At 42.8% G+C, this 27,576-nt stretch overlaps 1 protein-coding gene across 4 annotated transcripts in view; it reads right to left on the bottom strand.

Annotated features, from left to right (window-relative positions):
• SUSD4 (sushi domain containing 4) overlaps nucleotides 1-27,576 on the bottom strand; it is a 111,688-nt gene that overhangs the window by 30,605 nt on the left and 53,507 nt on the right. For 2 of the 4 annotated variants that reach the window (XM_077340348.1, XM_077340356.1), the window contains exons 3-4: nucleotides 24,725-24,937; nucleotides 2,592-2,771 (exon numbers count right to left, since the gene is read on the bottom strand). In XM_077340348.1, the coding sequence (XP_077196463.1) occupies nucleotides 2,592-2,771; nucleotides 24,725-24,937 (393 nt within the window). The remainder of the gene's footprint in view (nucleotides 1-2,591; nucleotides 2,772-24,724; nucleotides 24,938-27,576) is intronic. The other 2 variants (XM_077340366.1, XM_077340374.1) reach the window with 1 other exon arrangement.

Genomic DNA, 27,576 nt, shown 5'->3' on the forward strand with positions numbered 1-27,576 from the left:
CCATTTTCGTTGTTTTATTTTAGGGGAACAATAAAAGCTGCAAGTTTGCCCAACAGACTGAATCAAGCTGAATCAATTCTGCCCCTATGCAAGCTGATCTTGGCAGCTGCCTTACAAAAATGAATGTTGCTTCTATTGGAAACATGCTAAAGTGATCCAACAATATTTGAAAGCATTTTATGATTTGTAAACTGGGTTAGCATTTGGTCTCTGGAGATAAATCAGTTGGCTTGTGTTTACTGTATTTTGAGGCTATTTTAATTTCATGGAAATCAGAAACTATAGTCACTCAGCAATGCAAAGCCGTTTTGTAGTTTTGTAAAATTCATCTCCTGCATCTATTTTCAGGGGAAATTGTTGAGATCTTCTACTTCTTGTTACATTTTGCTTCTGAATGTATATTTTCCTTGAAATGCACCTGAGCTTCAGATGGTATAGAATGGAACTAGACATTCTGAGGTAAGACTTCAGGCCTCATAAGTCTTGCAAAGCAATTAACAAAATCTGAGAAAAGTATTATTAAAATTTCTTAAATTATATATTAAAATTTCTACTCTGATTGACTTGCTGTCTGTTAAATGGTAAGCAGAGCTGCACCCTCCTGGCTTCTTTGGGAGATGGCAGAATTCTAGAGCAACCTGCACTCTTCAGTAGCCTGTGGTGGAATAGTTGCCTGTTCAATGGCCTGACCTCCTAGGTCTTCTGTACAACAGTCACCTTGTGTCTGTCTGTTGTTAAGCAAATGCAGAAGCATGAAGCAATCAGGTTAAGCAATCAGGAACATGATATTTAATTCTTCTCCTGACCACTGGTTCCCTAAATCTACCTCAGGCAGATTTAAACCCCCCCCCCCACATACATACTTGAAACTACCACTACTCTAGTGCTGGCAGAAGAAAATACCTGGAAAAAAACTGGAATAAATGTCAGTCCTCTGTAAGAATCAGAGGCATGACATCACTTCAGGGTTTCTTCCAAAAGTGCCATCATGCCATCACCTCACAGCATTTCCCCACGTCCCTCTCCCAGACAATACTATTTATAACTGAGTTGAAATTTGAATTTAGATTTCCTAGGGTGTAGGCCAGTACTCTAATCATAACAGCCACTGCACCACACATCATTATGCCTCCCTGCATATTGATCTGCTTGAACATTAACCTCTCTTCAGAGGCCTTGTTGCACAGACCCCATGATCTGAAGCATGAAGGGCTGCCAGAAGGGAAACAACCTTCTCCTGTGGTGGAACTGCACATATGAAACTCCTTCCCTACTTACTCCATCTAATTTTAGGTGGCAGGTGAAGTATTTATTCTCCCAGATGAAAATATTCCACCATGAAAAATACAGGTGCATTATAAATATCCAAGTAAGATAACTAGGCCTATGTAGATATTAATGATGTTAAATGGCTATTGACCAATAATGACCACTTCTCTCTCATAATTCCTAGTAGAAAATGCGCAAGATAAGAAATCCTCATATTCAACATCTCCTGTTTTCTGCAGGAGTTAGTCAATGAACTGGAACAAGGTATCATAGACTATCCTGGGTTAGCAAGGAAAGAATTCTCAAAGGAATAGGGCAACCTGCCCCTAAGACCCACCTTGGCAGACCCTCCTAGTGAGATGGACTTTCTAATGCCTCATCAAAAGGACCCAGAACCAGGGCTGTCACCTGAGCCAGCTGGGTCCTCAAGCCTAAAGATCCCAGCACAGATCTGCCCACAACTACCCACCACCTTTGGTCTTCAGAAGCATCCAGAGAGGATGCGAAGGGCTAGGACTGAGGCATGGACCGGGTACAGGAATGCACATTTGATGGCCTGAGACCTCCACTCTGCCACAGGATCTGGGCCCCAGCATTCCTCATGAGTAGAGGAGTGACAGCTTGTGGGGAGAATATTAATGTTGAACACAACAACACCTGTACAGTCACTCCCTATATAAATCTGAAGCCATTGTGGAATCAGTTTGAACACTGAAGATGTCACATCATGCACTTATTTTACTAGACAGTACCTGGGACACACGTGGGGTACATCATGCATGTCAATTTTAAAAAGTCTAGTTAGGCAGAAATAGAAATCCAACTGATACGAAGAGGTTTTCACTGGACATCAGAGTGAGGAGGAGGTAAAGGAAGCCTCCTTTGTCAGAGAAGCAGAGATTTGCCTACAACCACCCCTACCAGTCTCCTCAAGAATCCCAGTGTGTGTGTGTGTGTGGGTGGGGGGGGGCACCACTGAAAATACAGTGGTATGCATTAAACTGCATCCCATGAATGGATTCAGAATTTACTAAGAATTCTAGTAAAGAAAAGTGTAATTGTAACTTCTTAATACAATGGGTTTTGCAAGACCAAACAAACTAAAGAGCACTGAAAATGGAACAGTTGTTCACTAAAGTAAGTGGTAAGTAGACTAAATGGTCTCAACTGAATGCTCATTTTCATCAGAAAAAATCTTTCTGTTGAGGTGTTTTTTCACTCAATAGTTGTTATCTCCTTCAGTTGTAAACCAAGACAATGAATGAATTACACTATTACAAGGTGCAAGGAACTATTAAATAGGATGTTCTGGTGTACTAAACCTTGGCAAATGGGCAGGTTATCCCACGTTCCATCATCTTGACATACTGAAACCATGTTGTCTAAATCAGGGTAACGGATCTGGAATCCTTCATGACAGCTGATAATTAACTTATCTCCAGTCCCATATGTCATGTTATGAACCTCTGCATCTTCAACATGTGGAGCAAGGCAATCTGCGACTTCATAAAGAAATTATATATTAACAACTTGCCCTACTAAATCAATGGCAAAACTCTTATTAAAAACTTAACATACGATACAAGTTACTGTTATAAAATCTGCACACTGTTATAAAATCTGCACACTTCAATTAATATCAATTTGCCTAGCCATCAGCATTAAGACGTTTAAAAGTGTTAGATTCTGACGCGTTACAGTAATTTTTCATTTTTTAATTTTTAATAAGCTTTCAGAAGAATATTCAAGTCAGATTCATTAGCAACAAATGCCTTCTTCACACATCATGAGAGATACAAATTTAAAGTTACATTTACAGTATAGGGAAGAGTGCTACTCTCCATCAGTGATAGTGCTGTAAAGGGAGGGGGAAATAAAACTGAAGACATAGTATGAAGAAGCAGTAGCATTGGTCATTTATATCCCGCTTTTCACTGCCCTAAAGGAGTCAAGGGGGCTTACACTCACCCCCCCTTCCTCTCCCCACAACAGACATCCTGAGAGGTAGGTGGGTCTAAGAGAGCCCTGATATCACTGCTTGGTCAGAACAGCTTTATCAGTGCTGAGGTGAGCCCAAGATCACCCAGCTGGCTGCATGAGGGGAAGGAGTGGGGAATCAAACCTGGCTTGCCAGATTAGAAGCCACCGCTCTTAACCACTACAGCATGCTGGCTGTCTATCATAAAGAATGCTTTGAAGGTATCTAATCAGATTATGCTATAGATCAGGGGTCATCAACCCCTGGTCCGCGGCCCGGTGGGCCGCGGTACCGGGCCACCACCAGCCATGCCTGCCTTCCCCCGCCGGCAGCAAGAAGGAAGGGAAGAGGCAGGCGCAGCCACTGGCATGGTGGTGACGCAAACGCGCACACGCGCTGTTGCCGCGCATGCGCGTTAGCAGCCCCTAGTGGTGCAAAACGCGCACGCGCAGTTGCCACGCATGCGCGTTAGCGCCACCAGGTGGCAAAAACATGCATGCACGGCAATTGCGTGTGCGCGTTTTCGCAGCACCCGGGCCGTCGGCTCTTCCCTCACTCCGGAGGCGGTCCCTGACCTGAGAAAGGTTGGGGACCGCTACTATAGATGGTAACTCACTGCAGCTTCACAGTGTTGACACCATCATTTTCATCCAGCTGACAAATTTTACTTAGTGATTTGTATTCCGATGTTCCTCTAATGCAGTATACATGACTCTCCTGTTCTTGATTTTATCCTGACAGCAATCCTGTGAGGAAGGTTGAGTTTAAAGTGAATGACTGCTCCTAGGTCACCCAGTAAGTTTCGTAGCAAGTATGAGTTGAACCCCTTTCTAGTTTCAATCCTCTATAAGCTCTATATCACATTGGTTTAACAGCATGCCTTTAATAACAAGGGCCAGAATCCAACACAGTGTATTGTTTGCATAATCACAAAACTATTTTATACAAATTACTTAAAAATAAGATGCCCTCCCAAGGAGTCTCAAATCCTTTTGAACTTTTCAAACTTCAAAACACAATTTGACAATGTGTTACAAAAGCTTTACAAAGGAAAAATTAGTAGGTTTCCTGGGAGGTGGGATAAATGTACACACACAAGCTGTCTTTCTTCTTTGGAAAGATCACACGACTAATTGTCGAGTTATCTTTTGTATATGGGGAAGTTTAAAAAACTGATTAATTATTAGGTGGTGCATTCAACCTAGAAAACATGTTTTTAAAGTATAAGGCAGGAAGGAAATATACATCTGTATAACATGGACGATTATTCTTTAGGATCCTGGCCTAAGGTATTAGGGAAATAGTTATTTCCTAGATGAATCCCCATTCCCCTTCTCACTGTAAGCAGAGTTATGAATGCTGATTTTATGCAAAAAACAAATTTAAGCTAACTATGGAAATAACAATTGTCTGGACACTACTGCCATGACCCTCCATTTTGCTGGCCTCTTATTTTTATTCCTTTGGTTATGACCAGCCCACTTGTTCTGCCAGAGTCAAAAAAGGCTGGCCAACCCTTGCCTGAGAGTTGTTTCAAAGGATAGATACTGTGCAGACAATGGAAAAGAGTAAGGCAGAAAAATAAGCATTTTACATAATTGGATTTTACCTGTGAAGTACAATGGCTAACTAGCTTGGCCACAGAAAGGTGTAATCCTAGCAAATCTGCGGAGAACAACTGATCCAATCAGACATAGTCTGATAGTCTTGCCTTACTTCTTGCCTAAGAAAAGGACTTCAGCAACTTCTGCTTTCAATGACTTTTATTCTCACAGCTGTCATCTTACTTCTAATACTTGCACTTCTTTATCTTCACATTTGGGAAGTCTTTTGTCACAAAAGCTCACAATATGTATATCTCCTCCCTGCTTCAAGCCTTCCCTATGCACTAGCTGGCAAGTGTATGCATCACTTCCTTGCCTATCACTAGGCTCAGGAAAATTAAATCTTTGCTCTTGTTATCTCTGTAATATAACAATGGCTGCCTTCATTATTCTAGCATATGTGCAACTGTGTACCCTGAGTACTGAATCCCTTGACAAAGCCTGTCCTGGCTACAGAACAAAGATGATGAAGCATGTACTGATACAAATCATGATTAATGTGACCTTCTGCAAGTTGAACCCAGTTTTAAAACCAACAGTAGTTAAAACAAACCCATGGGTTCATGTTTGTCTAAACCATGTCCTGTACGGTGGGGAAAGACCATTTTAACTAAGTCTATCATTTTCTTGCATTTTCCATTTCCTATAGGGCCAGCAGTGTGGAAGCCAGCTAAGCCTAAAATGTTCTGTTTAGATACAGAAAGGAAATACCTAAACAAAGAGCCAATTGGTCAATAGCTTTTCACTGCCTTAGATTAGCACTACTGCAAACTCACAACAAACATTCCCTATTATGCATCATACATTTGATCAGATAAATAATTTATAAGCAACTTAAAAGGCTGTAGTCACATCCCTATCTCCTTCCAAGCTTCGGGGCTCCTAGTGTTTCTACTTTATGTGAAGACTGGGATTCAAAACAGAGTTTGAATATTTATAGACTTCTGTTTCCTCATAACTGCCATTTGCAATCTATTCAACACTGCCATGGAGCAGTTTTTACTTTCTTGTGACTTACATTAGAGTCAATAATACGAAGAGACATTTGAGCCAAGAGCTCAAAACATATCTGGATATACATTCATAATTAATGTTATATGAGAATCTTTCTGATTTGTACAATTAATAGTAGTTTGAGTGGGGGGCTAAATGTGATCAATTTAGTTTGGTCTCCCCCTTGTTTTTAGATCCTTCAATCTGATTAGTCCAGTGGAAAGTGTCTAGTGGGTGGGGGAGGGGTATTGGTTTTATCTGTATTTATTATTTTTTATTGTACATTGCTCCAAACTCACTTCACAGGGAGGAATGGTATATAAATCATGCAATAATTTTAAAATAAAATTGAAAATGCCAAAATGGGAGTGAAAATATTCACAAATGCCTAAGCATTCTGAAAATCATTAGTATTTCAACTGGTAAGCATGAATGGAAATGATAGAACTCTCAATAGAACAGTATTCCCCCCCCCAACAAAAATATCTCAGTAATAACAGAAGACTCATAATGCACTAGCATGTCTATTTTCATAGAGTATTGTTTGCTTTTAATAAAGACCTTATTTAAATCACAGGATGCAGAGAAAACTCTATTTCAAATAAAGATGTTATATGGTTATTTGTTGGTCCCCTCACAATAAGGTAACCAGATTTTAAGTTTGTTAAAGAGGGATACCATTGACTGGGGGGTTGCCAACCCTCCAGCGCAGCCTGGAGACTAGCTTCAAAGCCCATTTGTGGGAAATAGGCTTTGAAAGGGGATAAGGGGTAAGGGAAGGAGAGCCCCCCCCCCCCCGCAGATTACCTGGCAGGTCCTGGCAGCTGGAGAGGTGGCCTGGCAGCGAGCAGGGGCAGCAAAGAGCTGCCCCTGGGTCAGGGAAGGCACAAGCCATTCGCAGGCCCAGGGGCGGCAGAGAGGCCCCCGCCGGCAGCCCAGTGGGCTGAGACTCTGCAGCAAGACAGTTTAACAGTGTGCAGGGACGCGGGACTCTGGGCTCAAAGTCGTGACTGTCCCGCGAGAATCGGGACACATGGTCACCTTACCTCACAAGCCTTTCTATTCCATAAGATGACTATATTAACTCCATTATTCACTCCATTAAAGCAATTTATATATTTAAACAAAGGCTCTGTCCCATGTCTTAATGTATATTTCTTTAGTGGCAAAGACAGAACATTTTGGGTCCTAGTTCAAGGATACCATATAAAGGAATATTACGTAAGTAGGTATGTAGCTTAATATACTCTCATTATGTAGGTTATATGTTTCTTTTACTTCAAGCTAAGCATTTATCTGAATAAAAAATTAGTAACCCAATATATCTTTACTGATCAAGGGAGTCTGCATGCCAGAAATAACAACAACTTGTCCTTTAGAATTACAAGTAAATTGTTCTGAAACATTAACAGAGGCAAGCAAATTTATTTAAGCTACTTTATAGAAATGACAAGAGCCTCTTGTGGCGCAGAGTGGTAAGGCAGCCGCCTGAAAGCTTTGCCCATGAGGCTGGGAGTTCAATCCCAGCAGCCGGCTCAAGGTTGACTCAGCCTTCCATCTTTCCGAGGTCGGTAAAATGAGTACCCAGCTTGCTTGCTGGGGGGTAAACGGTAATGACTGGGGAAGGCACTGGCAAACCACCCCGTATTGAGTCTGCCATGAAAACGCTAGAGGGCGTCACCCCAAGGGTCAGACATGACTCGGTGCTTGCACAGGGGATACCTTTACCTTTACCTTTACTTTATAGAAAACAAACCTTTGTGCTAACTTTATCAGCTTCATGCCTTTTGTGAGTACACAAGTCTTAAATATACTTCTCTGATTTAAAGGATCTAACACAAGACTGGTTTCCAGCAAAATTCCTTTCTCTATCCTTTGTGTGAGATTACTACACAAGCATTACCTTTGAGGATTTTATTTGGGGATCTGTTGGTAAGAGGGATATGTTTCAGGGATAGAGCTTCCCTGTGGGAACTAACAAATGGGTATAAACTTTTGATATTCTAACATGAATGGGTATCAGGAAGTCAGGTAGAAATATTAGAATGTTAACTATCTTTGTATGTACCCCCTATATTTTCTTTTAAAGAGAATACAAATATGAAGATGTTATGTAGTTGCTTCATACTTCTTCATTTCATTATCAAACTCGGTTTAATAAAAAGAGTTAAAAGACTTTAGTTCAATAAATCAAAATGCATTATCAATGTTCCATCTAAAATTGTGATTTCTAATTAGAAAACTGCTGATGAAAAGGTAGATATCACACAATAGGGACTAATAAATAAAAATAATTGGCATATGTACCTGTGAAACTGAATGATTGCTTTATATAAAGTCAAAGAGACAATGCAACTTTCCAAGTGACTCTTAAAAAGTAATTTCATACACCAGAGCAACCTTATGCCACCATAACCAAGCTCCAAAGAAATCAGAAGTTGTTTAAACTGGCATTTGAGTAAGGAACAGCCTTGTGAAGCTGCTACTTCTGATGAGATTTATTTACCTCAGTGTGGCTTTTTTAATATTAAGATGTGCAATCCTATCCACACTTATTTAGAAGCACGGGGTTACTAGCAGTGGGGCATAGCCCAGTGACTAAAGTGTGAACTGCAATCAAGGACTGCTCATTCAATCCTCACCTCTGTCTCAAATTTATTTGATGGTTTTAAACAGGCTAATCTCCCTCAATCCCCTGCCCCATGTACAAAATGGAGAGAGTAATACATAGTTTTGCATAGTTATAGTAAGAACTACAAAATGCTGCATGTGAACAACTTAATATACTATACAATGCAAATTATTAGTATTACATAATTAGGACATTTCAGAAAGAACACGCATAGTACTGGTAGTAAGGATTGCACTAATTATTTTAGTAATTCATGGATAGTCACATAACTACAAGCAGAATTTTTGTTACGACAAAAATCTAATTAAATTAAAGATTTACGAACAGGCAAAATACAATGGCAAGAAAATGAAAAATGAAACATAATATGCTTGCTCTACAGTCCTTTATTAAAGCCACACAACCATTAACAAGGGCATTCTAGTGATTTCTTTCTGTTCTAACTGGATTAAGTTTATTTTATCAACTATTCCAACTTCTGTTTCTCCAAGAACCTCAGTAGTTAGAGTTTTAGTCCTACATCTCTCTGGTAATATGCGTAGGATGAGAAAATTTGCCAACTCAGGAGGCCTCACACTAATGAGAAGCATAAAAACAAGTTTGCACTTAACTGTTGCTCATCTAGTGGTCAGCCATGCAGTCAAATACGGCTTGTGTGTGTGCAGATAAAGGCTGAAAATTAGATTAAGTATGATGCAAAATGTATGCCTCTTTGGCCTTGGAGTTCAAAACTGACAACTACCACTGCATAATGGTTCATTATCAAGAACTTTGAGATAGCTTTTCCCCCCTATTTAGAGTTCCTTCCCAAAGATACATTTCTATCTCCATCTCCATGTGGATGAACTGTTAAACAAAGTCTTCACTAGGTAAGTCCTCACTAGATGAATAGGCAGAAGGTTCTGCTGTCTTCTGGAGACAGTTCCAAGGAACAGTAAAAGTCTGGTTAGGGGATCATGATACAAGTGAGGATCTGGATTTGGCTCCAGTGGCAAGCCAGGGTCTTGCCCAAGGGAAGCAGGTGGAAGATGGTACATGGTGTGTAGGATCTGTTGCACCTGAATGACAAAGGGCATATGGATTCCAGGCTTGATAACACTCATAAAGGTCATATTAGCAGGTACCATAAGGATACAGCAAGTCATAGCATTGATGGGGCCTTGATATGGAGTCCCTGCAGGAGTCATGTCAATAATTAGTAGAAGAAGAAGAAGCGTTGGTTCTTATATGCCACTTTTCTCTACCCGAAGGAGGCTCAAAGCGGCTTACAGTTGCCTTCCCTTTCCTCTCCCCACAACAGATACCCTGTGAGGTGGGTGAGGCTGAGAGAGCCCTGATGCTCGGTCAGAACAGTTTTATCAGTGCTGTGGCGAGCCCAAGGTCACCCAGCTGTCTGCATGTGGGGGAGTGCAGAATCGAACCCGGCATACTAGATTAGAAGTCTGCACTCCAACACTACACCAAACTGAATCCAAGTGCCACCATGGAATTGTCACTGAGGCCTCACTTCAAGAACGACGTAGATAAAATTGAAAGAGTACAGAGGAGAGCGATGAGGATGATCTAGGGCCAAGGGACCAAGCCCTATGAAGATAGGTTGAGGGACTTGGGAATGTTCAGCCTGGAGAAAAGGAGGTTGAGAGGGGACATGATAGCCCTCTTTAAGTATTTGAAAGGTTGTCACTTGGAGGAGGGCAGGATGCTGTTTCCGTTGGCTACAGAGGAAAGGACATGCAGTAATGGGTTTAAACTACAAGTACGATGATATAGACTAGATATCAGGAAAACATTTTTTCACAATCAGAGTAGTTCAGCAGTGGAATAGGCTGCCTAAGGAGGTGGTGAGCTCCCCCTCACTGGCAGTCTTCAAGCAAAGGTTGGATACACACTTTTCTTGGATGCTTTAGGATGCTTTGGGCTGATCCTGCATTGAGCACAAGGTTGGACTAGATGGCCTGGGTGGCCCCTTCCAACTCTATGATTCTGTGATTCTGTGATTCTGTCATAAGTGAAGGGTGGACAGATGATGAAACAAGAGCTATGTTGTTGGCTCTTATTTGCCATCTTATATAAAATGCACAGACATGGAGGGTGGGGTAGTGTTCTGATGGCAAGGAATATACAATGGTTCCTTTATAGCGTAAACTTTTATATGGAGTCGTTAACACCAATATAAGCCTGCTTTGATGATTTGGAGATCTTCAAAGTTGGTACTGTAGGTGCAGCTCTGGAAATATTTAATCAGCTACTCCATCCCTAGGGAGAGTGATTTGATATGAGCTTGCATTTTCTTTATCAGTACAAAATCAGGAAGACTGTTTTAGCCATTAACACTGTGTAATTGCTTATTACTTCTCCCTCTCCCTGCTCAGACACTTCAGGAAACACACCATTGTCAAGCTGCTGTTTACACTGTACGCCAATAAAGCTACTCTCAGTCGCCATTTCTGGTCCTGAGGAAAGGTCATGGAATTCAGCCAGAGGGGCGAACTGGTTAGTCACTGGCACACTACATGTTACAATATCCTTTCCAGTAAAGAAGTCCATTATTTTAGATTGTTTACTGGCAGGTGGCCAAACAGTATCACCACTCCCTTTTTTCTCGTCTGTTAGTTTTTCTCTCTTTCTCTTGCTAGCTCCTATTACAGCAGAATTAAAAAAAAAACCCTTGAAGTGTCCTCCCACGAAAAAATAAAAACTCTCCAAGCAGAGGCAATATCTTTCCTTTAATAACTATCCTCCGTTCCTATTCAGTATTCAAAGACTAACAAAGATAATTGAAACAGCTTGGAGAAAAAAGAAAAACCTTAGGAGATAAAAAACAACGCTGACGCCCAGCCTACTGGAACTAGACAGCAAGGAATATCTTTGGAATTTGTACGAGCTCCTTTACAGCATTCAAGTGGAGTCCGATCTGGAGCTATATCCCAGAACCAAGGAAGCATTAGAACCAAAATCTGGTTTAAATTTGAAGCACCTGCCTTATCACAATGTTCACGTTCATGGCATGCTTTCTTTGGAGGTGGCTCACAAGCACTGCACCTGGGAGTTGTAGGAACCAAATTTCTTGAACAGGTCTGAAGATGGACCTAAAGATGTCAGAATCAACAAAGAGTGTGCCCACCTCTCAGAAGTCTGGAAAGGTGCAGAGACAGGTCAGCTTCGAGAAACAGAGATGGAGAAGACTTTCTCCCATAATGCTGCCTTAAGGTTTGTTAATTGAGCATCTAGAGACAATTTGCTCCTCACTAAGGCAAAGTGGGTGGTCATCAGACTAAGGAAATTCCACCCCACAATTCATACATTTTTAAAATAGAGATTTGGGGAATATCTTTGGAGGCTGTTTGCTGTCTTTCTTTTAAATTCCTCCAAAAACATCAGGCTAAAAGAAAGGAAATTGTCCTGTTTTCCTCAGAAGGAGGAGGGGAAAAAAAGTTCAGATGAAGAAAAGAGCTCCCCAGAGGGTGAACAAAACAAGTTTAAAGTTTCCTCAGAGAAAGAGCTTTGGGAAACAATGGCCCTCTTCAACCGTAGCAGAGAGATAACTAGAGGAGTGCCTTCTACTTTTTCATACTTAAAAGGTAGGACTTTGGCAAGAGGGAAAAGAGAGCCTTTTGCTTCCTAGGAGCTTAAAAAATCTCTCAGCAGTTGGCCTGTGCACACAGAAAGCCCATTGCACAGGTACCATGACAATGAACCCACATCCATATCCCACACTGCACTACCTCACAGTTTTAATAGATATGTTGGCATTGTGAAGAGAGAGCAACTACAAAGGTTTAAAGAAAAGATCTCAAATACATAGGAAAATTTAGAATTTAATGGGAAAAAACCATACTGTAAACAGCCAAAACAAGAAACAGGATGGCAAACGTGTTAAGAACAAAATGGAAACTACTATTCCTCCCCACCCCCACCCCCCAAACCATGAGCCTCATTTTCAGGAACAAACCAGATTTTCTGGTCTCCAGATTGACTTGTGTGGACTGACACAACATGCAAAATACTGTATTGACTTTGGACCTGCTGTTGTCTTGGATTCTTTCTGTTCCACAAATAGACACTGAGAATCTAAACCAATACAAAACATAGGATTTGCAATTTCAACATAGGAAACATTGATCTAGTTACAAAGATCTGTTTCAATTACTTCATTCTCATTTTTCTTAGACGATAGATGTAAAATGAACCATTTTAATTGTATTGCTTCTGGCAAAATACTCTATTGCTCTCTGAGCTATTAGTGGCCTGAAACACTGTAACTGATATATTATAAGCCTCATTTCCAAACTTCAGTCAGTGAATATTGATTCACACAAGAAATTCTGCTGACCTACCTATCTACTGGTTCTAAAAAATGTACTATTAAATTCCTGAACAAAATATATATCTTTCAAATGAACCCAAAGTATCTCAAAATAGTCATAAGGTAGATCCTACCTCAATCCTCCCACTCCACTGAACAAATCTTCCTTCAGCCAAATGAGCCTTCTTCTGTTTTAATTGGCACTTCCTCTAATACAAGAGCCATGTAAACTGAAGGAAGGCTGGGTCCACCCCGACATGTATAAAATTCTCCTCATTTCACAGGCATAAGTCAGATCAAACATATTTTTGATACCAAAGCCTTAATCAGCTGTCAACCTAATATTAATGGTGGACCTTCCTCTTATTATTAAGTAAATTTTCCTCTTCTATTAACAGAAAATGTGTTTGAATGACTTTATAGGGCTCATAATAGCTTAGTAGATTCTCAGCAGTATAACATTCACAGTTAACACAAAATATGAGGGAATAGCATAAATTAACTGTGAATAACTATAGACCATGCCCAAATTGGAACTTGTTTACAATTATCAGGTTATTCATTCTGATTGATCACCAGGAACCCTGCATCCCCCCCCCCCCCGCTGTAACCTGCAAAGCACTCTGGGGGTGGGACTCTGAGGAGTAGCATGAAGGGGGATTTGGAAGACTGTCACAATGGGGGGAGGGAGAATTGCTGGATGGTTGCTGTGCTGGTGTGGAAATTCTGATTTTCTCAGGCACACAGTAGCTGTTTTCCCCACCAATGCCTCCCTCCACACTGGGGGAAGGCTTTTTAAAAACCAGCAATTCATTCATACACTATTATAACAATAAGTGAAACTGATTCTCTGAATTCCTGGTTTTCTTTTTAAAAACCTCTGTAGCCCATTCCATTGTGGGGAAAAGTATATCTGAAAGGGCTAGAGATTTCTTTTTTTAAAAAAGAGGCTGACAAATCAGAGGACCTGTAACACTGTCATAATGACATAACAATATTCAATGTCAGATTTTTATTTTTAATGGTAAAAACCAATGACCAGGTGCGGGGGACAGCCATTGATATAGGACTGGGTGACGGAAACAGCAGGAAAACCCACCATACGGAAGCCCCATTATAGCTGTGCTGTATCTGCAGCTGTATCAGCAACATAGAAACCACATGAGTCTGCCCCATGTAAAAACCAATGACAGTGTTTTTGTATGAACTAATTTTCATTTTTGAAGCCAATAAGAATTTATGAAAGCACAGAGTATAATTTTATATCTACACGTACAAGATTGTTTAACAGGGTTGGGCATTCCAACATTCACAAGATGAAAATATGCATGAAAATGACTCTTTTGGGTTGTTATTGTAGTTTTCCAGAATGATCTGAGATTCCTATATTATTATTATTATTATTTTAGATTTATTTCCCGCCTCTCCCGACAGGCTCGAGGCGGGTCACAACAACTAACCCCATTAAAATTCCCATTAAAACATCAATCTACTAACATGACGGCTAAAAATCCCATCCCTCCCCCAATTATTAGAGGTGAAAAGGAAAGGATAGGAGAGTAGTGTACACTCCAACACCTAGGGGGGGAGCGATGTCCCTGATTCGCTGACCGCAGCCTCAACCATAGACCTGATGGTAGAGCTCCGTTTTACAGGCCCTGTGGAAAGCTGACAAATCCCGCAGGGGCCGCAGATCACCCGGGAGCTCATTCCACCAGGTAGGGGCCAGGACTGAAAAAGCCCTGGCCCTGGTCGAGGCTAGGCGCGCTTCCTTCGGGCCGGAAACGACCAACAGGTTGGGGGGCATAGAGCGGTAGGTGGTCCCTCAGGTATGTGGGTCCCAACCCATGTATGGCCTTGAAACCAAAACCCAAAACCTGAAACCTTGAACCGGATCCGGGCAGCAATTGGCAGCCAATGCAGCTGCCTCAGCACCGGCTGGATGTGGGCCCTCCAAGATGTTCCAGTGAGGATCCTGGCAGCTGCATTTTGCACAAGCTGTAGTTTCCGGGTCAGGGACAAGGGTAGGCCTGCGTAGAACGAGTTACAGAAATTTATTCTGGAGGTGACTGTCGCATGGATTACTGTGGCCAAGTGGTCAGGGGACAGGTAGGGTGCTAGTAGCCGGGCCTGGCGAAGATAGAAAAATGCCTGGCCTGCTACTCTCTTGACCTGAGCCTCCATAGTCAGCGAGGCATCAATGGTCACACCCAAATTCCTAGTTTGGGGCATGATGGTAAGTTGCACCCCTGCTAGGGTGGGTAAACGCGTTGCCTGTTCCCGCCCCCTTCCTCCCAGCCACAGGACCTCCATCTTGGAGGGGTTGAGTTTCAGGCGACTCTGCTCAAACCATTATGACACTGCTTCCAAACATCTGGCAAATGGTTCCGGGGGGGAGTTCGGGTGACCGTCCATTAGGAGATAGAACTGGGTGTCATCAGTGTACTGATGACAACCCAGCCCAAAGCTCCATACCAGCTGGGCCAGAGGGCACATAAAGATGTTAAACAATGTGGGGGAGAGGACCGCACCCTGAGGGACCCTGCAAGGGAGTCTATAGGGCCGTGAGAGCTCTTCCCCCACAGCAACCCTCTGGGACCGGTTCTGGAGGAAGGAGTGTATCCAGCACAAGGCTGTGCCCCGTATCCTCGTACCGGCCAGGTGATGGACCAACAGTTCATGGTCCACGATGTCAAAGGCCACCGATAGGTCTAAAAGGACCAACACGGCTGACCCACCTCTATCCAACTGGCGACGGAGGTTATCCAGCAGGGCGACCAAAACCGTCTCCACCCTGTGGCCAGGGGGGAAGCCAGACTGATATGGATTGAGTGCTGATATATTACAAGCCCAACCCTAACTTGAAAAATCCATGTAGGTTTTTGTTCAGATGCTTACCATCAACAGCATGCATCTTGGTTTTGATTCTCTAAATTTCCTAAGCAGCATTGGGGAAGGTGGTTTCTGGCTGGTGTAAGCCAGAATCAGGGCTTGGAAGAGTCTTTGTCTCCCTCCTTTGTTGGGGCAGGGACCGCCTTCTTTTGCAGGTAGAATGTCTGAGGGTACATTGCTTTAGGATGCTTTGGGCTGATCCTGCATTGAGCACGGGGTTGGACTAGATGGCCTGTATGGCCCCTTCCAACTCTATGATTCTATGATTCTATTATTGTGTGTGTGTGTGTGTGTGGGGGGGGAAGCATAGACTTCTTAGTCCAATTTGCTTGTAGTGCTGTTATTTGCAAGAAAAACTACTCTACACATAAGAAATAATGGTAGAGATGTAATGTCCAGCTCCTTCTCCTTTCTTCTCCCCTTTTGCCCTATCCAAGTAGTATGAGTTGTCTCCATCTCCATTGAATAAAATGGAGGGATGGGGGCACCCTCTTTGGGAGCCCCTGGATGTGGACCCCTTGGACAAATAATTTTGAAATTTGGAGGGGAGTCAGAGAATAGCCCCCCGGAGCTACCCTGAAAGTTTGGATGCTGTACCTAAAATCTCCACCCCCACTCCTGGCCCCGGGAAAGGCAGGAACGCTGACATTCCCATTATAGTCTAAGGTGCCATTGACTTCCATGGGTGCAGAAGCTGAAGCAACTGAATTATTTGATAAATGGGTAAAGTAATATTGTTCATAATTTTTTTGGGGGGGGGGAGGAGAAAGCTTTATTGAGGCATGCTTTATTGAATGAAATATTCTTATATTTTTGGCATCGCCGACATGCGTGTCTGCCTATTCATTGTTCCAGGAAGTTCGCCATTTTTTAAAAAGTAATTCTCATCCCCAGGAACAATGGAAAGGGAGGCAGGAGAGGAACACTACGGGTGACTTTAGCACCTTTGAGCCTCCATACCTTCCTTCTGCTGGTTGCTCTCCAGTCGCTAGTGCTTTTTAGGGTGGTGAATCTACTTTTAGGGATTCCCAGAGAAGCGCTTTAAAATGGAGGATGTAGCGAGCAGTCAGCGGGCTAGACGCTGGATGTGGGCGTCATGTGAAGGGGCTTGAATTTTCAGCTTATATTTGACTGGCATGACGCTACATGGTGCAGAAATCCCTTGAAAGTAACCTTTTTGGCTTGTGACCATATCAACCTGTCATTCTCAACATAGTCCCATCTGCAGATACTTAAATCCAGAGACTAGAGCAGACAAGACATATATTTCTACAAATCTGATTTAAAATTTTGCAGAAAAATCTGAAATCTTAAAAAAAAAGAACACCAAATAAGTGCTACACAACCCCAACAATATCTCCAGCCTTCAAATCTTGGTTTAGTCTGTAGAAACCAAGACTATATTGCCCCCTTCAGGAGTGACATTAGATCTATGACTTGATGCCATAGATCAGTGGTCCCCAACCTTTTTCAGGCTGGGGGCCGGCAGCAGCAGGGAGGGCGATTGCCCGGCAGCGCATGCTGTGCATGTGCCATGCGCGGCCCAGCCGTGCATGCGCAATGCACATGCGCGGCCCTGCTTCCCTCTCCCCCCCTCCCGCAGTAAGAAGCTTGCCGGGCCGCAAGCTTGTGGCCTGGGAAGTTTTTTACTGCGGGGGGGGGCGGGGAGAGGGAGCTGGGCCCACTACCATAGATGCCTAACACTCACCTGAGCAGCGTGGTACTGCACAACTTTTCCCAGAGAGTGGCTGTCAGAGGAAAGGTGAAAGCCAGTGGTCACAGTCTCAAACTAGGATCTGGAAGACCTAGGTTCAAATCCTCACTCTGCTACAGAATATTGCTGGGTGACCTTGGGCCAGTCACCCTCTGAGCCAAATCTAACTCAAAAAGTAGTTGTGAGGATAAATGTAGGAGAACAAAGTATGTACTTTCAGTTGCAAAGGTGGTTATAAATGAAGTAAATCAATAATAAATAAAGTTAAAGACTGGAGGGGGGGTAAATAAAAGAAAGGCTGGTAAGTGGGAATATTAGAAGGAAACAGAGAGAGGAAAGACAATATGAAATAGAAAATAGTGTGGAAAAAGGAACACAGGGAAAAATCAAGTAACCAGCACAAATATTTGTGGGTTCCCTAGTGACTTTGTTCTATATGCTGTCTTTGATGTGGATTACACAGTTGCAAGAACCTAGGCAAGGTTCACTGAGTGCCTTATTATTGGATTTTGGCATCAGTAGTATTCTAACTTTTATACAAAACAAAAGGAGCAATATTCCAAAAGAGTTGTGTGCTTATTTGCTTTTTACTGATCCTTTGACCTATCTGGAATATTACTTCTACTAATATTGATAATTAATAGTTTCTTCCTTTTTATAGTAAAGCTCCACAAACAAACTGGACATGATTTGCTTGGAAGACTGAGTCTAATGCTCTTCTTTTAATTGTGACTGAATAGATGGTTTAATGCTATACTAGTTTAGCATTATCATGCTATCTAGGTTTAGCATAGGCTTTCTCAACCAGGGTTTCCTAAAACCCTGAAGTATCTTGATGGCCCTGGAAGGTTTCCTGAATGAATGGGAGTTAATTTTTTATAGATTTTAAATTTGTTAAACATTTATGAGGTGATATGATCATATATGGTCATGTTGACCTGCCCTCCCCTCCCCAAATGGCCAGTGATGGGCTGGAGGTGGGAAGATGAGGGCCCTGACTGGGCATGCACACAGCTATGCCTCCCCACTATATTCTGCATGATTGTGCCACTTCCGGGGTTCCATGAAGCCTGAATAATGTTTCAGGGGTTTCTCAATGGTAAAAAAGGTGAGAAAAACTGTTTTATCACTTTAGCACTCAACTTAGAACATTTTTTAAAAAGTCCAAGGAAAATTGTTTGGCAAAAAAGGGCGGGTGGGGGAAGCGACATGATAGGAACCATTGGACATGATTTGGCAGGAAAACTGAGTCTACTGCTCTTCTTTTTATTGTGACTGCATAGTATCTGAATATGTCTCAACAACTTTCATCCCATTATCAATCTATGGAAGAAATACATTTTTTGGACACTAACATATAAATACATGATGGATGCATAGAACCACTTTATACCAGAAATCTACTGACTAACAAACATAACTGCATGCTACCAGCTATCATCCTAAACATACCGAACAATCCACTTCATAATGTCAGGCTCTATGCTACGACTCCATCTGCTCCAAACCTATGGGCAGAGATTCTGACCTGAGGGTTCTACAACAGTTTTGGAACTAAAATATCCACCTGAGAAAAAGTCAAGAAAAAATCTGTTGCAAGACAGGTCCAAAAGAAACAATATCAGAACACCACATACAGCTCTCAACTCAAAATAGTTCAATGCATCTTTAATTACTTACAAACTCTACTAGATAATGACAATTCTCTTTCACAAGTATTGAGGGTCAAACATTTTCTTGCACACAGGCAGCCCCAAAATCTTAAATAATTCCTCACCAACAATAAAACACCTAATTTGAACATGGAAACTGCTACCAGAGCTTGCAATAACCCAGATGCCAACTTTGATGCCACATAACCCAGACAATACAATCACTGGACCTTACATCACCTATCTTATTCCTTATAATCCCACAAGAGCATTATGATCCTCAGATCATGTTCTGCTCAGGGTCCCCTGAGTAAGGGAGGTGAAATTGGCCTCAACCAAGGCCATGGCGTTTTCAGTCCTGACCCCAGCCTGATGGAACAAGCTCTGGTGTATACCAAGGAGCTGGCTTTGGATGGGAGATGGCATCTGGGAGTACTCACGTCAATGGCTTTGGAGAATCAGCAATGCCAATCCTTTACGATCTCATCGACTGAGATACCAGGGGAGTTTGGATCTCTCAGAGTATTCTGGAATCCAACAGATTCCATAGGTCTCCTTGGGCAAGTGTAAATCTGGTTTCTGCCTATAAAGGGTGGTGGTGTGTCAATCCGAGCCTTCAAGGCATAGTGATATCACCATCGCACTCTAGTTGATTGGTTTGGGCCAATGTTTATCCCCATTCCAAATATCAAATCCAGGGTATAGCCTGCTTCATTGTGTGGAGCCAGCAACAAATAAGGTGAGTTCTAGTGTTGCCGTGGGCTGATACCAGATCTGAATTCTGGGAAGAATAGGTTATATGACTGAAATGATAAGAAAAAATCAACTAGCAACCGTTTACTAGAACCCAATACAAAGGCAATCTGAAAACTGCCCATATTATGTTACTGTTGTCTTGAAGCAAGATTGCAATTTAATGTCTTTTTAGAGGTATGGGCTTTAAAAGGTCTTGTTAGGCATCTGATGAAAGCTTTATGTAATGTTGTCAGAAGACTGGGGGAGAGTGAATATTATTCCAGTCTTCAAAAAAGGAAACAACAGTTGCTGGGAATATAATGGAGCAGATTTTAAAGCGGCTATCTACAAACATCTGAAGAACCATTTATTGATTCAGGGCAATCAACATGGATTTGTGTCCAACAGGTCCTGCCAGACCAAACAGGTTTCCTTCTTTGATTGAGTGATGGGTTTACTAGATGTTGATGTTGTTTATCTGGATTTCAGTAAAGCTTTTGATTAGATTCCCCATGATGTTGATTGGTAAGCTGGAGGACTGCGGACTAGATTTCTGGATTGTTAGGTGGATAGGGAACTAGTTAGAAAACTGCACCTGAAGAGTAGTTGTCAATGGTATTTAATCAGATTGGGAAGAGGTGAGCAGTGGAGTACCATAGAGCTTGGTAGTATGTCCAGTACTTTTCAACATTTTCATCAGTTATCTGGATGAGGGGCTGGAGGGCCAACTGATGACATTTGCATATGACACCAAACTGGGAGGGGTAACATATATCCCAAAAATTAGAGAAAGATAGTTTCTGCATTAGGAGACAGACCTCATTTTAACCTTGTTTTGGATTTACTTTGGATGCTGCGAGTTGACTGTAGGCTTTCCGCATTAGGGCTTTCCTCCCCTCATTTCCCAGGCTAAAATTCGCCATATGCTTTCTGCACCTGGGTGGGACAGAGGCAGCCTCCCATGATGCTTTGCTCCCTTCCCCTTCCCCTTTTTATTTATTTATTTATTGCAAAATGGTGCCTGCTTGCACCTTTCATTTTATTGCACTACTTAATTCCACCATTCTGCGCTCTCAATCACCTCCCTCCTTCTCCTCCGAGTATACTGGGAATGTTTTTTTTTAAGCCTGGGTTATTGCATTACAATGCTGCTGCAGTGCAACATGAAAGACTGCTGCTTTTTTTTTATTCCTAAAACCAGCACTGTAACACAATAAACCACTTTTTTAAAAGGGCTGATGTTTTTGGGGGGAGGGGAAGGAAGGGAGGACGGTAATGAGGAAAGAGGTGTGCACAAATGCCTCAAAATGGTGGACATGGGGAAAAGAACCAAATGTATACATTTCTCCATTGGGAAGCCCCAAATTAGATATCACCTTGACCAATAAATTGCTATAATTTATTCCAAAACACACAGTGAGTCAAAGGCCTATTCAGGTCTGTACCCAGAAAGGCGGATTTTAATGTGGAAATGGACAGAATATTCAGCCCTTTAAAAATCGAACTCAAAACGATATTACTAGTGCGGAAACGGCCAGAGTTCACCAAGAACTGAACATGCTGGAAAAGTGGGCAAATGAGAAGAAGATGGAATTCAATGGGCAGAGTTCTACATCTGGGTCACAAAAATGAGAAGCATACAGACTGGTTAGGTAGCAGTGTGTGAAAATGAGATCATGGGGTACTCGTGGATTGTAAGCTAAGTATGAGTAGACAGCGTGATGTGGTGGTAGAGAAGGCAAATGCAGTTGGGCTGTATCAACAGAGGCATTACATCAAAATCACAAATGACATAATCCCACTGTATACCTAGGTCAGGCCCCACCTGGAGTACTGTACACAGTTCTGGAGGCCTCACTTCAAAAAAGATGTGGACAAAACTGAGAGGGTACAGAGAAGAGGATGATTCAGAGACTAGGGACCAAGCCCTTTGAAGAAAGGCTGAGGGACATTTTACCACCTCCGCCAAGCCAAACTACTAGCGCCCTACCTGGAACCAGAGCACCTAGCCACAATGAACCACGTGATGGTCACCTCTAGACTGGATTTCTGCAACTTGCTCTATGCAGGCCTACCCTTATCCTTGATCTGGAAACTACAACTGGTGCAGAATGCCGCAGCAAGGATTCCCACTAAGACATCATGGAGATCTCATATCCGGCTGGTACTCCAACTTGGTTGGCTCTCAGTGAATTCCAGATTAAGCTTAAGATTTTGGTAATCACCTTTAAGGCCATACGCGGCCTAAGAGAACGCCTCCCTGCCTATACCCCCAGAAGAGCGCTATGCTCTGCCACTTCCAACAGGCTGAGGATCTCTGGCCCTAAAGAGGCACGTTGGACCTCAACAAGGGCCAGGGCCTTTTCAGTCCTGGCCCCCACCTGGTGGAATGTGCTCCCCAAAGAGATCAGGGCCCTGCCGGAACATCCATAATTCTGCAGGGCCTGCAAAAGGGAGCTCTTCCACTAGGCATTTGGTGAGGCCGACACCCATAACATCTACAGCCCCCCCCCCCCAGACTGAGGGACCAAACCTACTGAGGGAGTGTCAAAGTTATTGTTAAAATACTGTTGGTATGTTATTGTTATTGTTGTATTGTTATACTAGAAATAAAGCCCGCTGTGAAGGGAAATACAGCGGGCGCTAGTGCGTGGGGAGGAAGAATGTCGCGAAGGAAGGTAGAAGAGGGGAGGAGGAGTGGGAGGGAGAAAGGAGGGGAAGAGGATTTTGCAGGGATGGATAGAAGGGAGAAGAACAGAAAGGGATCAAGGAATTAAGAGAGGAAGTAAGTGAGAGGGAGAGACAGAGAGAGAAGAAGGAGATGGAGAAAGGGAGGAAGGAAAAAGGAAGGAAGGGAAGAAGGCAGGCAGGGAGGTAGATTGAATGGGATGGGAGAGGGGTATATGTGAAGGGGGGATTGGCAGGAGGGAAGTGGGAGGGAGATGGCAGTGTGTGTGTGTGCGTGTGTGTTTGTGTGGGTAAAAGGTGTGTGTGTGTGCGTGCGTTTGTGTGGGTCCAGCCTAAGAAGGTTGGTGGCTTGTTCCGGGGCCAAGCGCACCCTCGCAGCCGCGAGGAAGTGCCTGGGCCCGGCAGAAGCCTGGAAAGGCGGCGGGCCCAGGTGCTTCTTCGCAGCCGCGAATGAGCGGCTGGGCCCGGCTGAAGCCGGAAAACGGCGGCGGAGGGAGGGCCAGTCTTCTGCCGGGCCCAGGGCACCTTCTGTCCGCGAAGGAGTGCCTGGGCCTGGGAGAAGCTGGGAAAAGGGCGGCGGAGGGCGGGCGAGGCTTCTGCCAGGCCAAGGCGCTCCTTCGCTGCTGCGAGGAAGCGCCTGGGCCCGGCAGAAGCCGGGAGAATGGCGGGGGTGGGCGGGAGCGGCTTCTGCCAGTCCCGGGCGCTCCTTCGCGGCGTCCCTGCTCCTTCGACGTGGCGTCCCTGCTCCTTTCCCTAGTGGGAGGAGGGCGGCTGGAGGACTCACCGGACAGGCAGCGTCTTCTGTCTGTCTGGTGACTCCCCAGCCAGGGCAAGCCTCCTGAGGCTCTACCCCCCATATCTCCAAGTATTTCTTGGCCTAGAGCTGGCAACCATATTCTAGGAAGCCACTGCCAATGACAGTACTATCTTGATAGACCAATGTTCAGCATTATGTATGTGTATGTGCCTGTGGCATTATTTGTATCAATAATGTGTTTCCTAAACCATATTGATTTTTAATTTTAAAATGAGAGTTCTGTTTGAATATGCAAGATATACTGTGCGTATATTTTAAAAAGCGACCAGAAAATCCAGTGGGACAGTAAAGGAGGCAGTTTGCCAGAATAATAAGGTTAGGAACCTCCCCCTATGGTAGGTGAATTCCCTCCTGGCCCTGCTTGATTCTGGAGATCTTTGGTGGGGTGGGGAAACTCTTTGGCATAGAATTGGGGTCACTGTGGTTAGGCAGGCAGTTGGTCCAGATGACCCAGGAAGTCCCTTCCAACTCTATAATTCTATGATTCTAAGGTTGCTGCCTTTATAATTTATTTGCAATGTTTTTCATCTTAAATTAATACTGAATGACATTCCAGAACTACATAAACTAATGTAATACTCATAATAGTTTACACTTCATTACGAATTATAATTGTCCAATAAAACAGAATGCTAAAGTTCTACAAAGAACAGTTGATGTAGCAGTTATTAAACACAGTTTATATTAAAACTATTTATGAATATCTGTTGACCTGAATCAGAATCCTTGAAAAAATTTTCTGTTGACAACCTCTTTCACCATTACCACCCTGCACATAAATATATTATTATTATTATTATTATTATTATTATTATTATTATTATTATTATTATTATTATTATTATTTAATTTTTAGACCGCCCTTCTCCAAATAGTTCTCAGGGCGGTTTACAACATAAATAGTTAAAACACAATAAAATCCCCATAAAAACCCCAATTAACATCAACAAAAGTTACATATAACATATAAGCGGAGGTGGTCACAATTCTGAAATTAGTTACCTGAGTTCCCCCCAAGTTCAGCCTGGTGGGGAGAATAATATTCAGAAGAGGGTGGCACCAATACAATAGATCTAACAATGATCTCGATGTTAGAGATCTCAATATTGGAGGGGATCCTCTGATGGATTTGTGGGAGAGCTGCCCTTCAGGTGGACCCTTAAGCCTGTATATTAAATCAACAGGCAGATAATGCTGTTTAGAAGCACTTTATAACTTCAGCAAGACCTGGCAAACAGTGCTTGGGAACAAACAACTCAAAATGTAAGTGGATAAAATTTTTAAATGTATTGCTAACATTCAGCCATCTCACCTGTTATTGTCCACTATATATGTGTAATCAGAAATAACACAGATGAGTATGATCCTAGAAACTGGAAACATACTCATGATACAAGTCTGGGGCTATTGTACAGGAAGTTTGTTACCAATAAACATAACTTACCTTCTTCTAGGCACACAGGTTTATCACTTGGCTTCCAGCTCAGAGAACCATTAGAATGTCTCACACAAAGTTTTTTAGGTGGACCCTTAAGCCTGTATCCTTCTTGGCAATGGAATCGGACTACTGAATTTTCAAAGAAAACACTTGCACCATGCACCTTATATCCATGCTCTGGAAAGCCGGGATCAGAACAAGCGTGGAGAACATCAAAACCTACAATGAAAAAAAATGTTTATTTATATGAATCAGACCACATTAAAGAGCTGATATGTTTATTTATTATCTTTCTATACCACACTCCCTTGAAGGTTATACAAAATGCAGGGATATACATTGTAATCATCACAACCATCACCATAACGGTAGGTTCCAAACTGTATTAAACTAAACAACAGTATTAAACAACAATAACTTTCTAACATGATCCCATGGGGAGGGCAGTTTGGGTTCAGATCATGAAAGGGGGTGTCTGGGGGATCATCAGATGTTGTTGAGTCAATAGCCTCAGCCAAATGTCTGGTGGAGGAACTCCCTTTTACAGGTCCTGTGGAATTGTGGGAGTTCTGGAGTCCCTGATCTCTTTGGGGAGCTTGTTCCACCAGCTGGGGGCCAAGACAGAGTAGACTCTGGCCATAGTTGAGGCCCAATTTGCTTTTTTTGGTGTATTTGTGAGGATCCTGGCCATGGCATTCTGGTCCAGTTGCAGTTTCTGGATCAAGGTTAATGATCCTTCATAGAGCAAGTTGCAGAAGTCTAGTTTAGAGGTGACCATTGCATGGATCACTGTGGCTAGATGTTCTGCAGCCAAGTAGGGTGATAGTAGCTTGGTTTGGTGTAAATGATAGAAAGCCTGCTTAGCTCTTCTGACCTGTGCCTCCATAGAAAGGGAGGCATTGAGGCTCACATTCAGGTTTCTGATGGAGTGAGCTACTGATAGTTGCAACCCATCCAGGCTAGGTAGACATGCTTCCTCACTTGGACCCTTCCTGCCCAGCCACAGGACCTCTGTCTTTGAAGGGTTGAGCTTAGATGACTTTGCTTGAGCCACCTCATTACCACTTCCAGGTGTTTGGCTAAGAATTCAGGGGGAGAATCAGGGCTGCCATCCATAATGAGGAAGAGCTGGGTGTTATCTGCATACTGATGACATCCCAGCCCAAACTTCTGCACCAGCAGAGCAAGAGGATGCATGAAGATATTAAATAGGATTGGAGAGAGGACTGCTCTCTATGGGACTCCACATGTGAGCAAGTGGCAGCTGGAAAGTCTCTCTCCTATTGCTAACCTTTGTCCGCAATCTCGGAGGAAGGAGATCAGCCATTTGAGGGCTGTCCCCCATATCTCGGTGTCGGCGAGATGGTGAGCCTAAAGGTCATAGCTGACTGTGTCAAACATGGCTGAAAGATATAATAGCACAAGCAGCGCTGACCCACCTCAGTCCAGCTAGCAGTGGAGGTTGTCCATCAGGGTGACTAGCACAGTTTCTCCGCCATGGCCAGGCCAGAAACCTGACTGGGATGGGTCAGGGGCTGAAGTTTCCTCCAGGAATATTGATATTTGGACCCCAACAACTCTTTCAATCAACATCCCCAATGAGGGCTTAAACAGATGAGGTGCTGGGTATTCAATATCAAACAACAGCAAAAATACTTTAAAACAGGAAATTAATTTATATTATTTCATTTGTCTTCAAGCTATCTTGAGTATCTTTGGTGGCGAGAATAGATTAAACATGATTAAAATGAATTAATAAATATCTGGCAATTCCAAGCTTTTAAAACAGAAAAGGAATAGGTGAGTGGGACCCCAAAGTAGAATAAAGTGGCAATGCACTTTCCCTCCAATGAGAAAAAATAATTTGCTCTGCAACAGCAATCATATAAATCAATGGCAACTTAGGTAGTAGGCCAGGACACATTTAAGAGGATGACAAATTCTACAGATTTGGTACCCTGGAGTGTAAATGAAAATAAACACAAAATAAAATATCCATGCATGATATGCCTCCCATCTGATCCCCCGTTAGCAGACATGGGATGGGCAATGGTGCCTCCAAAATGAGCTCTTTTAGAACACCTGATCCTAATTAACAAAGGATTTTATAACTGGGATCAGGTGTCCCTCATAATAAGGGGGAAAGACTGCATTATACTGCATGCTGTGTTTGGTTTCTTCATGTGCTTCTTCCCATCTTTGTGAGACGCTGCTATTTTGGTGAGAAATCCCTATGCATTTACCCAAATGATTATCCATGCTTATTACAGTGTTTTGGACAACAGCTTTTTCCAGATTCACTTTTGCATCTGAGGAAGAGTATGACACAAATCCTGAACAAATTAATGTACTGTATATTGAATTTTATGTGACTTTCAAACTCGGCTGCATGTGCATTGTATATATGCACTATACAGTAGTTGCTCTAGGAGGGTCACGTGGCAACAACATACAATGTATTTTTAACACCTACACCTTGTTTATATCCTGCTTTTGTCCCCTGTGGGGAACCCAAAACAGCTTATCACATAATTCTCCTCCAATACTAAAATCAGACTCACCATAAACATACTGTGGCAATATTACCAAGTGAAACTTCTCAGATTCTTCTTCTTTATCAAATAAATTCCAGTATCCCCAAAGTATGGATAAAAGTTGGTACCCGCACTACTCCATACCAGAACCCCCAAACAAATCCATGTAATATTTTTTCATACAACCAATCAAAATCCATTTGGCACTGGCCTGGTGGAACACTCTGCCAGAAGAAGAAGAAGAAGAAGAGTTGGTTCTTATATGCTGCTTTTCTCTACCAGGAGAAGGCTCAAAGGAGGCTTACAGTCGCATTCCCTTTCCTC

This window comes from Paroedura picta, chromosome 1 (genome assembly GCF_049243985.1).
Source record: "Paroedura picta isolate Pp20150507F chromosome 1, Ppicta_v3.0, whole genome shotgun sequence".
Classification (NCBI taxonomy): domain Eukaryota; kingdom Metazoa; phylum Chordata; class Lepidosauria; order Squamata; family Gekkonidae; genus Paroedura; species Paroedura picta.